This window comes from Dama dama, chromosome 19 (assembly GCF_033118175.1).
Source record: "Dama dama isolate Ldn47 chromosome 19, ASM3311817v1, whole genome shotgun sequence".
Taxonomy (NCBI): domain Eukaryota; kingdom Metazoa; phylum Chordata; class Mammalia; order Artiodactyla; family Cervidae; genus Dama; species Dama dama.
The window spans coordinates 65,223,992-65,237,430 of NC_083699.1; the positions used below are offsets into that span (position 1 = coordinate 65,223,992).

General features: G+C 54.4%; 1 protein-coding gene across 2 annotated transcripts in view; it reads left to right on the forward strand.

Annotated features, from left to right (window-relative positions):
- RFTN1 (raftlin, lipid raft linker 1) overlaps positions 1 to 13,439 on the forward strand; it is a 216,108-nt gene that overhangs the window by 151,091 nt on the left and 51,578 nt on the right. For both annotated transcript variants that reach the window (XM_061167257.1, XM_061167256.1), the window contains exons 5-6: positions 207 to 549; positions 9,189 to 9,392. In XM_061167257.1, the coding sequence (XP_061023240.1) occupies positions 207 to 549; positions 9,189 to 9,392 (547 nt within the window). The remainder of the gene's footprint in view (positions 1 to 206; positions 550 to 9,188; positions 9,393 to 13,439) is intronic.

The following is a 13,439-nucleotide window of genomic DNA, read 5'->3' on the forward strand; positions in this document are numbered from 1 at the left end:
AGCCAGTTCTTCGCATCAGGTGGCCAAAGGATTGAAGTTTCAGCTTCAGTGTCAGAGAACTAAGATCCCATTTTCCGTGTGCTGCAGACACACACACACACACACACCCGGAAACACCCCCGAGGCCTCCCTGAGGTGCCACGTGTGCCCCTGCTCTGATAGAACATCCAGTTTAGCCGTTTCCCTTGGTTTGGTTTGCCTCGCAGATCCAGGAGGCTGCGAGTCGTGGCCTGAAGTTCGTCGGGGTCGTGCCTCAGTACCGCTGCCCTGGGAGCCCGACGGGCGGCTGCCCCCCAGCAGATGCCCAGGACGCGACACGGGAGCCTGGCGGTCGTGGGGCTGCGGAGGAGCTGGGGGCTGCAGACGCTGCAGCGGGGACCGACGGAAGCCCAGAGCCTGGCCAGGACCCCCGAGGGGAGACGCCCACCGCCCAGCAGCCCAGCTTGCTCCCGGGAGAGGCGGACAGTGCAGGGTCTCCTGCTCGAGGGACTCGGGAGGGACCAGATGCTGATCTGCCATCGGAAGGGCCTGGAGAGCCGCCCGCGGCCAGTAAGTATGTCAGCGCCGGGACTCTGAGCCACTTGGAGTGCAGCTGCTAGCTTTTCAGTAATCGCCAGGGGCCTTTTAGGAAAAATGAATGGAATCTGAGCGTAGAGATGGCAGTCCATCAAACGGGAGAAGCTGTCAGGCAGTTTTCCGGGCCTCCTGACTCTTTTCCTTCCTGAGGCTGTGCCTTCTGGGGGTGGAGGTGGGCAGACCACGTGATGCTGACTTGTCGCAGCTCCAGAATGTCACATGTGCAGCAGGTTCTAGAATGCAAGGTGTTTTCTCCCCCACGCCCACGCATTGCCCCCAAATGACCCCGTGTGACCCCAGGAAGCGTGGTAATGGCTGGGCACCGGTGCAGAAAGCACCTTCCACGTCTGGTCCTCTTGTTTTGAATTTCTGCCTAAAGAAGGAAATCCAGAGCACCAGCTGAGGACAAGGTGTGCAGGAAGCTGGTGATTCAGCCCTTGTGGCTGTAAACAGCCAGGCTTCGGGGGGTCTGTCTCATGGACAGACCAGCACCGTGGAACACACGTGGCCAGGGAGAGGCCTCCGGGAAGCGAGTGTTCTGAGTCGCGGTATTTAACGGCCGCTGGGGCACGGACTTTAGGTTGGAGATTTCAAATAACGATGCAGGAAGGAGGCTGGCAGCCAGTGTTAACAAATGCTTCCTTCTTCCTGTGATGTGGATGGCCACTTTGCATCGTCACCCCGTTTAGAGCTGAGCAGACTGAGGTTCAGAGGGTCCATTTGTCGCCCAGGCTGGAAACAGATCTGCTGGGTGAGCCCAGGCCGGCTCCCCACCTGGTCCTTCCTGTGTGATGCTCAGACAGCCGATCAGGGTTTATTGAGGCCCTCAGACTGCAGATAGTGACGTTTCTCTTCATTTCCGTGTGATTCTCTTTCACTTACCTGCTCCAAGAAATCTCACGTCCCGCCGTTTCCTGGAAGCCAGGCCCTTGTATGAGGTGTCTACCCTTTGGAAGGTGACGAGTGACAAGACAGATGGAAGGAGGCCCAGGTTTTAGGAAGACTTTCTCTTTAGGCCTTTCTGGATCATCTCCCTGGTTAATGTTATTGGTGGTGGTGGTTTAGTTGCCAAGTTGTGTCTGACTCTTGCAGTCCCATGGACTGGCCCTCCATCCATGAGATTCTCCAGGCAAGAATACTACAGTGGCTTGCCATGTCCTCCTCCAGGGGATCTTCCCCACCCAGAAATCGAACCCAGGTCTCCTGCATTGCAGGCAGATTCTTTACCAATTGAGCTATGAGGGAATCCCCTGATTAATGTTATTATTTATGTACTAATTCTTGAGGTTAGCTTCTTATAAATGAGGAGAAACTGCTTATGCTTTGAGAATAGAAAAGGGTGAGGGACTTCCCTAGAGGTCGAGTGGTTAAGACTCTGCACTTCCACTGCAGGGCGCACAGGTTCAGTCCTTGGTCAGGGAACTAAGATGCCGCATGCCACACGGCGCAGCCAGAAAAAAAGAGAGGGTAAAAGAGCTTTTCTTGTTTTGTTGTAGATCCCGAAAAGAGAATTGTGGGATGGTTAATTCTGGGGCTTGTCTGCAAGGATGACTTAGAAGGGGAGATGGTAGTCACCTCACTTCTCAGAGAGATTAGGGCTAGTGTTTCATCAGGGCCTTGATTTGTAGTGGCTCAGATGGTAAAGAATCTGCGTACAATGCAGGAGATGAGGGCTTGATCCCTGGGTCAGGAAGATCCCCTGGAGGAGGGCATGGCAACCCACTCCAGTACCCTTGCCTGGAGAATCTCAGGGACTGAGGAGCCTGGTGGGCTACAGTCCATGGGATTGCAGAGAGCTGGGCATGACTGAGCAACAGAGCATGCATGCCAGATGAGATGTCCACTTAAAGCATTCCGAAGTAGGAGCCCTTACCACTGGGGTGCAGGTCCCGTCATCCTGACCATTGCCGCCAGCTCTGCACGGAGCCCTGGCTTTGGGAAAAGAGGCCGTCGATACTGAAGGGCCCCTCAGGAGTTTCAGACGTTCCCTGTTCCGGAGTGCACCTTCGTCCAGGACTCCCTCCAGACCGCCTGCCGCCTGGGGTTAAGTAACTGGGGAGACTTGTCCCAGGACTTCCCCCCAGGACCCCCCTGCGATATGTGACTGTTCCTTCCCTCAGGCCCTTCCCCTATTGCTGGGCGCACAGAGACCTCCCCCCAACACCCAAGTGTCTTGGCCTGCACCTCATTTCCTCAAGCCCCTGCTCTCTACCGGAAAACCAGAACCTTCTGAGGGATGCACGGTTCAGGTGTGTCTGGAGGCGGTCAGCCCAAGCGCATGTGAGAACTGCAGCTGTGAGGGGTGACGGTGCCCCCGACCCCCAGTCCTGCTTGGTAGGCGGCTGTCTGTCTGTCTGTCGTCTGCTCATGCACCTGGCTCTCAGCTCTCCTCGTAGGAGGCCACAGCTCTCCGAGACTTAGGTAGCTCACTGTGGCCCTTATGTCTCTTCCAGTGGAATAAATGAATCTTTGGCTCTTTCTCACCAGTCCGTGAACACACAGCGGGTACTGGTGCCCAGGCTTGGCCTCCAGGGGACAGACAGAGGATGGTCATCATGGTGACAGCCCTCCGGTGGCCGGAGCTCAGCTTGCCTGGGTGACCATGCGTCACAGTAGCTTTGACAGAAGATGCTCTTACTACGCCTTTGTCACAGATAGAGGAAGTGGCCTGTGCGCCCTCATAGAGTTACACTTTATCTCATAGTTTGAGCGTTAGTGCTTCCCTGGGGGCTTAGCTGGTAAAGAATCCAGCTGCAATGCGGGAGACCTGGGTTCAATCCCTGGGTTGGGAAGATTCCCTGGAGGAGGGCGAGGCTACCCACTCCAGTATTCTGGCCTGGAGAATCTCATGGACTGTATAGTCCATGGGGTTGCAGAGTTGGACACGACTGAGTGAGTTTGACTTGAGCATCAGTTGAGCATAGTTTCCGCCCCCTCGAAGGCTGGCCAGGGACGCTGTCTCCGCTGGTCAGCTGGCCCGGCCCTCAGCTCAGCCCAGCTTCTGTCCTGGTTGTTTTCCTGTTCCAGGGCATCCCCCAGCGCCCCCTCCCCGCTCTCAGCCCCCCTCCTCTCAGGGCCCCCTAAGGAGGGCCAAGTGCTTTAACTCTGCTTCCTGCCAGGTGGGTTTAAATAGGCAATCACAGCAAGACAATTAAAAAAGATCGGAAGGGCGTCTCCCTGCTCCCCCTGCCGCTCCGCCTTTAATTCATCTGCTGTATAGGCGCTGGGGGGCTCTGTCCGTCCGGGCGGCCCCCCACCCCCGGGCTGCGGGGGCCCTCAGGTCCAGGGGTTCACTCCCCACGTCCACCCGGGCTCTGGTCGTCCGGGGAGCGTCCTGTCAGTTCAACGTCCGCTGGGCGGGCCTCCCTCCACACCTGCCTCGTTCCCGGCCGCGCGTGGACGCAGGGCCCCTGGGAAGAGCCGGCCCACCCCGGAGCTGGGTTCCCAGTCCATTTCTGTGCAGGGGTGGAGGGGGACAGCTTCCTTCATTGACTGTAAGCAGGCCAGGGGGCAAGGCCTGGGCTCGTGAAGCTTAGAGCGGCGTCTCTGGATAGGTGTTCCCTGGCCTTCTCGTCTGGCCTCTGGCATCCCTGTCTGGTCTCGGGTGCTGCAGCGTTAGTAGGAGAAACGAGGGGGCCGCCCTGGTTCATGCAGATTCATCTTGTTCTCTCTGTCACCCGAATTATAAGGCAGCGTCGTCCCCGAGTTGCCCTTCCTACCTGCACCAGCTCACTTGAAATGTCCAGAAGGCAGAAGCCTGAGCCGGATCTCCGTGTCCTCCAGGGCCTTCTGTGAGCAAGCCTCCTGGCAGGCAACTCCTTCTGGGGGGGACACCCCCCAAGTCTGCCCTCCCTTACCGGACCTGGTCCTCCCCTCCTGGAGCCTCCCGGACAGCTCTGCCCTGGGGTCCATGCGCCCCCCGCCTGCCACCGTTGGCCTGGCCGTTTGCACTCAGTCTGTTTACAGCAGCCGCTGAGCACCTCCCCGCCCGCCCACGGGCGTCAGCTCCCGCTCTTTCTGCTGAGGAAACCAGCCTCTCATGAGGTTTGGGAAACAGCCCGGGGTTGGGAGATTTGGAAGAGTCTTGATGCTGAAGCTGAAACTCCAATCCTTTGGCCACCTGATGCGAAGAGCTGACTCATTGGAGAAGATCCTGATGCTGGGAAAGATTGATGGCGGGAGGAGAAGGGGACGACAGAGGATGAGATGGTTGAATGGCATCACTAGTCAATGGACATGAGTTTGAGCAAGCTCCGGGAGTTGGTGATGGACAGGGAGATCTGGCGTGCCGCAGTCCATGGGGCCACAAAGAGTCAGACACAACTGAACGACTCAACTGAATTGGCTTTGCCACTTGCCTGCTTGTGATTCTGGGGAATCCATTTAAGGCTTCCAGGGCCTAGAAGGGACATGGTTTCCCCGTGGAGGTGGGCATCGCAGGAGATGGTGGCGGTGACGACCCTCACTGACACACTCGCGTCCCGCAACTGCTGTCCAGGCGGTGGGTCCCACACTCTTCCTGGCAAGCCGACCTACCCCAGACTCAGAGGCGCCCCACGCTGCACCCACACCGGAAGCGGCATCTCCCCGCCCCCAGCACCTGGCTGGGCCCGAGCGAGGCCCCTCCTCCCTCTCACGCTGTGGTGCCCACCACCCCGTCCTCCCAATGTAACCTTTGGCCCCAGCCCTCCTGCAGTGACCTCAGCTGACCAGGGCCCCTGCCCAGCCTGGCTCCCAGGCCGAGTCTGGTGCCCACTTGTCCCTCCACCCCGACTGACGTGCCAGCCGGCTCCTTCTCCCCGTCCAGCCCGGGGAGCTCATGCTTTCAGCCCGACTCTGAGCCCCCCTCCCTCCTGCCGCCTGGAGGTCCCCCGGGGTGCTAGGACCGCGGCAGCTCAACCTGTGGGTCACCATCTCCCGGGGGCCCCAGCTGCAGACAGACTGCAGGCGTCCGTCCCGTGCCTACGTCCCTACTGCCCGGCATCCGCCTCGAACCTGCGCGTCTGCCTTCTTCCTGCTCATTCCCGGGGAGCCTGACAAGGCCTGGCTGGCTGACCCCAGCTGCGGGCACCCCGTGCCTCCCGCCCCGGCTGCTTGCCCTTCTCTGGCTGAGGTCAGTCCAGAGAACGCACATGCAGCCCCGGACGTGTTTTCTAGACTGCCACTTTCTCTGGACACCGAGGGTCTAGATGGCACCAGACCAGGCTCCCCGCCCCTGTGTGCAAGGGGATCAGAGGAGACGAGACAGAAATAGAAATACAAGACAGAACCGTCTGGAAGCTGCTTGGGTGCCCTGCCAGGCCCGGCCCGCAGCCATCCTCAGAACATTCTCAGCAACAACGCCTTCCCCTCCTTGGGGACTCTGTCCCGTGTCTGCAAAAATCTTCCAGCTGGGGTCAGGGCAGAGTCAATGGAGCAGCTGAGAAAATGTAAACACACTTGGTCTTCTTTGTGGAATCCCTGGTGACCGCTCCCGTGAGGATGCGTACTGGAGAGCCAGAATATTAAAGCATCAAAGGGTGTCATCTGGGGACAGTTTCTCTTGGCTGGTTTCCGGGTGAAGACCGTGACCGGGGAGCTGGCGGGACAGAGTTTACTGCAGGGCTGGGCATCTGCAAGCAGGTTTCTTCTCATGCTTTGGAGGCTCTTGATTCCAATAGCCTTCCCCTTTTCCTTCCCGAAAAGTTTTATTTCTGTCTCTGGCTCTGGCCCCGCTCCCCCGGGAGGACCCAGATGGAGAGCTGGGCGCGCTGGCAGCACCCTGCCGCCGGCCGGGTCTGCAGGCTCTGTCTTCGCGGCCCCGGGCCTGCACCCGCCTTCTCCTTCGGCCTTCCCCTTTTCTGTTTCGTTATGCATGTGGGAAAGTCATGGTTCTGTCTTGCCGTGTGACTGGGGGTCCTTCTATGTGATCAGGTGTTGGGCCACTTCTCAGTTCCCCTTGCGGAGGCTGTGGTTTCTTTTTCTTCTTAGTTTGCGTGCCCTTGGGCTTGCTCGATCGTCACTGAGCATGGTGATGGATGCTTTGGCCCACTGTGGGGGTCACCTGAGGACAGCTTCCCTAGCCTCTGCCTGCGGTGTTCTCTGGAATAATGGGCAGGTGCCCCAGGCATTAATGCCCCAGGAATGGCCTCAATCCCTGAGGACAGATGCCCGCCTTCCTTGCCTCTCATAGGGCAACATGCGGCATCTCTGGTCCCCAGGAACCTGCTTGTGGAAGCCTGCCTTGGCTTTCGTCTCCCCCTTGTTTCTTATCCCTGCTCCCCCACTCTTATTGTCTGGGATGACTCCCCAGAGAAACAGCTTGCACCCCGAAGCTTAGTCAAGCCCTCCCTAAAGCCTGCTTCCCACTCTTCCCTTTTGGCAGCTGCAGCTCTTACTTGAACCCCCAACTCCTCGGACTGGAAAAGGGCACTTCCTGTCCCACTCCCCAGCCCTAATCCCCTTGCTTGATTCTCTTCCTTTACAAACCTTTCTCGGCATGATGCCATGGCTAACGCTTGTACTTGAAATTCACAAGTCGGGGGATTGCTAGCTCCATATACCAAAAGCTAATTTCTCCCTTGAAAGCACATGCCGGCTGCCTTTTCCATGGCTTCCTGAGTCAGGGAAGTGGACTGAGGAAATAATTTGGGGTGGGGATGAGAGACAGGCCAGCATTGGTTGTTGGAGAGCCGGGCGGCCGTTTGTGAAGACGGAGTCCCCTCCTTCCTCATTGATTCTAGCCCCTGGATTGCTCGAAATGGCCTGCCTAACGGCTTCACTGTTGCTGATAGCAAAGTCTTTGGCCTGGAATTGCTCCCTGAGGTCTCTGCTGGCGCTCACTCAGGTGGGGCTGTGGAAAGACTCCCTTTGTCCCAAAATACAGTTGTCCTGTGAGATAACTTGAGATGATACGTGGAGAAACGTTTTTGGTGTGAAAGTGCCTCACCACTTGCTCCTGTTTGTGGCAAATGGTAATGGTTTCCCTTATGGTCGTGAAGCATCGTTTCCTGTTGAAGCAGACTTTTCTAGATAAAGGAAAGTGGGCCCATTTTCAAGGGTAATGTATTTGGAGACTGGAAAACTGGGAAATAAACAGGGGATGCAGTGTCCCAGAATGTGGGGTCCAGGAAAGGTGTCTCCTACAGGGAGTGTGTGGCTGTCCTTTGTCTTTTTTGCTAATGTCAGCCATTGTTTATGACCTTTAGAATATTTCTTTGGAAGAAGGGTGGGGATTTTCTTATTATCTGAGTAGATACTTTTGGAAACCAAAGCATGTTCCTGAGTAGCCTGTGTAAGCAAAGCTTCTCAAGTGGGGTGCACTCTTGATTGCCCGACTAAATGAGTAACGCAAAAATAGACCTTCAGCTTTCGATTGAAACTCCAGGTATTTGCTTCCGGAGGCTGAGGCTGCTCGCTCGTGGCCGGCCGCACGTAGGGCGGGAGGCAAGGGTCAGCCGCCGGGTGGCAGGGAGCATCAGTTTGTAAAGAGCCCAGCCATAAAGGAAGGCCCAGGAAGCTGCGCCTCACTGTCAGGGCCGATGTGGCTGTTGGAGCGGCCTTACCACTCCAGGCAGGAACCCTCACTTACTGGAATGTATTTATTTTTACATTTCAATGATGTATTTTTGATGCACTTGATTAAGTATTATGCGCTCAGCCCCAGGAAACACCACTGCAGTTTATAAATAGTGAATTCAGGGAGGTGCAGAGTTCCTGGAATTACGGCAGTATTTTTGTTTTTTCATGCCTCTGTGCATTTCCTTTAAAAAAAAAAAAAAAAAAAGATCAGCTCTTACCCCAAAACATGTCTGCTTTTTCTTCTAAAATACACCTTTGAATGGATTTCTAGAAATGTCTACTATGTCCTTTCAAACACCTAAACCATACCAACTAATCCTAGCTAACAGCCATTCATCATGTGTCATATTCAGGACTAAGTCCTGTTGACTAAAAAATGCACAGCATGAGAGTTGCAAGCTAAGTTTTACTGGGGACTTAGCCTGGGAGACAGCATTTCCGGTAGCCCTGAAAAATGGCTCCAGAGAGGTAGGGGGAGAGGTCAGTGTTACATATGGTTTCAGTGAAGGGGATGTGTGTGGTTAGGCACACGTTTTGGTGGAGGCTTGCTGCTAGCCACAAGGAGCAGATGTCACCAGTAATGATTTTAGTCCTTTTCTCGATTGGAGGAGATGCAAGAATTCGGCTCATAAAATGTTCTCTTAAAGATATCTCTCTTAAAAAAAAAAAAAAAGATATCTCTCTAAAGGCTTAACCTGCCAGTTTTTCACAGAGCACAGAATACCCCTTTCCTGATCTTCACTCTGAATGCCTCTCAGGGGGTGTTGAAGGTCCATGGCTGCAGTGGCCGAGGACTTCATCCTCATGGGTGCGGATGACAAGTGCCGGTTTTCTGTTGGCAGTCCCCGTAGGACTCGGCTTTCGAGGCCCGTGTCGCTTTCGAGGCTCCCTGACATGCTCCTGGGTTTTCTTATTAGGCAACATGCAGCCTCCGAGAACGCTGGCCTTTGACGGCATGTCTGCAGGTTCCTGTCAGATCGCATCCGGCCCCATAAGGCAGTTTGTCACCGTTTGACCTCCTGTCTCCCCGTTCTCTTTGCGAATCCCCGCAGAAATGGAGATCTTCGCCCTTTTCAACAAACCGAAGAGCCATCAGAAGTGCCGGCAGTACTACCCCGTCAGCATTCCTCTCCGGGTCTCCAAGAACGGCCAGACGGTCAGCGGTCTGGACGCCAACTGGCTGGAGCACATGAGCGACCACTTCCGGAAGGGCGGCGTCCTGGTGAACGCGGTCTCCTGGCTTGGCTTGGTCCACGGTAAGGACACATCCCCCACCCCACCATCAAGTGGCCCTCCTGAACCCTGCTTCTCACACCTGTTATCTCAGCCCGCCTTCAGAGCCCCCCCTCCCCCCATTCAGAAAGTTCTGCAGGTTTGATTTCAGTTCACACATCTGGAGTCGCTGCAAAGCCCACACCCACGTTCGCCCAGCCCTTCCAGGAGGCAGCCAGGTCTACGCTAACACCACGGAGAAGGGGAGGAGCAGTTTCGTTTCATCATGGTGGCCTCCATTGAGGTTGCTTTTAAAGGCTTTTAAAGAGATTATTCCTGGGCTTTGTTAATTACCCCCTAGGATCCTGCCGCTCTGAAAGTGCAAATTGTTTGTAGACACCATTACAGTTTGAAGTAACAGTAGCAGCACCTTGGAATTAACAGCAGAGGAGTGAACGGAACAGCTGGGTTTCTGTAAACTTTGTCGGGATGCACGCTGCTCCCGGGTCTCACGGCACCCGGCGGCCCTGCCGGTAATGGGTTCTCTCTGGGGGTTTGCTGCTCAGGCAGCACTATTGGCGTCAGCTCCTCTGAGGCGGAGAGAAAGCTTGCCCCAAATGGGTAAGTGTGTCAAGCAAAGAAGGAGTTTTCAAGCTAACGCGAAGGTGGGTTGAGTTGCTAGGGTGCATTGAAAGCCAGAGACCATTTGGGGCGTGGGGCCAACCTGCCAGCACATGTGGATCCTGAGGGCTGCCAGTCAGCAGGATTCTTGAGCAAGTGAAACGTAAAGTAACACATATCCGTTGATCCCAGTGAAACCTGGCAGGGGGCACTGATGTTGAGCAGTTTTCTCTCTAAAAAGTAGCAGAGTCAGGAACAGAGATTCGATTCTGTATTACTGGCAGTCCTTAACCTGCTAGCAGACATCCTTGGAAGAGGCATCAGTCTTAATTCTGAGTGTCCATGCGTGCAGTCATCCAAAACCTTAAGAACGTTGTAGAGTACAAGCCAGTCTTGTCCAATGCAAGTCCTTTGTCACTATCTAAATAGCAATATCTAATGGTAACGAGTCCACGCAGTAGCAGCAGGCACTGCATAGCATCGTGGGCCACGCCCACTTGTGGATGGAAGCAGGACATAGGATAGGAGATGAATGGGCTGGTGGGACTTGCCGTGTGGGTGAAGATGTTCTGTGTCTGTGCCACCAGCCACGAGTGGCCCCTGACCACTGGAGATGTGGCAAGTAAGACTGAGAAACTCAATTTTTAATTTACTTAATTTTTTATTAATTTCCATTTCAGTAGCCATAAGTGGCTCTCAGCTAGTGTATTGGACAGTGCAATCCTAAAGCGTATTTTCTTTCTTTTTTAAATAACTGTATTTGTTTTCGCTGTGCGGGGTCTTCATTGCTGCATGCAGGCTTTCTTTAGTTGCAACAGGCGGGGGCTCCTCTCTAGTTGGGCTTCTCTGGATGTGTGGGCTTCTCTTGTTACAGAGCATGGGCTCCAGGGTGTGCGGGCCTCAGTTCTTGTGACACGCGGGCCTCAGTTGTGGCACGTGGGCTTCAGTCATTGTGGGCTTCAGTCGTTGTGGTTCACAGGCTTAGTTGCCCCACAGCATGTGGAATCTCCCCAGACCAGGGATCGAACCTGTACCCCCTGCCTTGGCAGGGTGGATTCTTAACTGCTGGACCACCAGGGAAGCCCTAGAGTATTTTTCATTAATACAGCTAAGGAAGAGCCAGTTCCGTTCCCTGTCGACAAGGTCAGTAAACTCCCTGAGTGCCAGGAGCCCTTCCCTGGGCGCCGGCAGAGTTCCTGCAAGCTGGGGGCTGTGCTGGCTGGTTGGAGACGCACCATCCGACCCCAGGGCACGAGCTCAGGGCAGACGGTTACCGCCTCGTTCACCAGCGTTGGAGGGCCCGGCGGGAACCCTTTGCCTCCTGCTTCCTCAGGGACACCCCGTCACGCCTCTCCGGGCATGCAGTGATGGCTCCTTTTTAGCTCCTCCTGGTCCCAGAGAGGCGCTCTGTGGCTACGCGTGGTTTTAAGTCTCCGCCTGGGAAACTGACGGTTAGTTGTACTAGCATCTTAAAGATGAGCAGGGAGGCGTGGGGGCCAGGAGCTGCCCAGGCTGCCGCTGGTCCTGCTCCACCCTTGGGGGAACTGGGGCTTCAGAGCGGAAGTTCTCTCTTTGGCCCTTTGCCTGTCAGGGCTCAGCCAAGCCCTGAGAGAAGACACCGTGAACACAAAAGTCTCTGCAGCCCTTCAGGGTCCGTCTGGCTGTTGCGCTTCAGCCGTCTAGGCTGCGTTCTCACTTCCACTCCTCCCCTCCCCTCATTCTCCAACCTTGAGTCCAGAAACACAGACAGCACATGCAGTCTTTCTTCGCATCTGACTTGCGTGTTTGGAAACGCCGTTTTAGCCTCCCTTGGCTTCAGCTGCATGAAATCCAGCCTTCCCGCCTTGAAGACAGAACATGACATTTCCTCTGGCACATGAGCGGGAAGCCTTGCGCTGAGCCCGCGGTGTCTCCACAGCAGGGCTGCCCTCCTCGAGTCCGGCTCCCCTGACTACGTGTCCTTGTCCCGGGAATGCCTGCAGACTCCTCAGATGAAAACGAATCTAAACCCACTCGGCATTCCAACAGGCTTTCTTCCTGATGTTTCTGATGGGGTGGGTGGGGGGTGACCTGGGAGCAGAACTTACTGGGTGAGGGAGTTTCTGCTCTGGAAAAGCCGAGGCTTTCCGTTGGCCAGGGAAGAACTACGTTCTTTTCCCAGAATTTGAAAAAAAAAGCAAGCTAATCATCATTAGAAAAGGAACCTATTTCTAATAGGATAATTAGTATCCTTACAAATAAACCTGGCAGAGCCAGGAGCACATCTTTAAGCTGTTCGCCATCTGGGGAAAAAAGCCCCAGTCTTCTGAACTGGATATTTGTGCTTCAAAATATTTTCCACAAAGTTATAAAATGCCTGAGAACTCTGTCCCATAAATTAGGTGATGTTCGGCTGAAAGAATCCAGCTCAGTTCAGTTCACTCACTCAGTCGTGTCAGACTCTTTGCAACCCCATGGACCGCAGCACGCCAGGCCTCCCTGCCCATCAGCAACTCCTGGACTTTACTCAAACTCATGTCCATCAAGTTGGTGATGCCATCCAACCATCTCATCCTCTGTCGTCCCCTTCTCCTCCCGCCTTCAATCTTTCCCAGCATCAGGGTCTTTTCAAGTGAGTCAGTTCTTCCCATCAGGTGGCCAAAGTATTGGAGTTTCAGCTTCAGCTCAGTCCTTCCAACAAACACCTAGGACTGATCTCCTTTACGATGGACTGATTGATCTCCTTGCAGTCCAAGGGACTCTCAAGAGTCTTTTCCAACACCACAGTTCAAAAGTATCAATTCTTCAGTGCTCAGCTTTCTTTATAGTCCAACTCTCACATCCGTACACAACTACTGGAAAAACCACAGCCTTGACTAGACTGACCTTTGTTGACAAAGTAATGTCTCTGCTTTTTAATATGCTGTCTAGGTTGGTCATAACTTTTCTTCCAAGGAGTAAGCGTCTTTTAATTTCATGGCTGCAATCACCATCTGTCGTGATTTTGGAGCCCCCAAAAATAAAGTCAGCCACGGTTTCCACTGTTTCCCCATCTATTTGCCATGAAGTGATGGGACCAGATGCCGTGATCTCAGTTTTCTGAATGTTGAGCTTTAAGCCAACTTTTTCACTCTCCTCTTTCACTTTCATCAAGAGGCTTTTTAGTTCCTCTTCACTTTCTGCCATAAGGGTGGTGTCATCTGCATATCTGAGGTTATTGATATTTCTCCCAGCAATCTTGATTCCAGCTTGTGCTTCCTCCAGCCCAGCGTTTCTCATGATGTACTCTGCATATAAGTTGAATAAGCAGGGTGACAATATACAGCCTTGATGTACTCCTTTTCCTATTTGGAACCAGTCTGTTGTTCCATGTCCAGTTCTAACTGTTGCTTCTTGACTTGTATACAGATTTCTCAAGAGGCAGGTCAGGTGGTCTGGTATTCCCACCTCCTTCAGAATTTTCCAGTTTGTTGTGATCCACACCAGTAGTC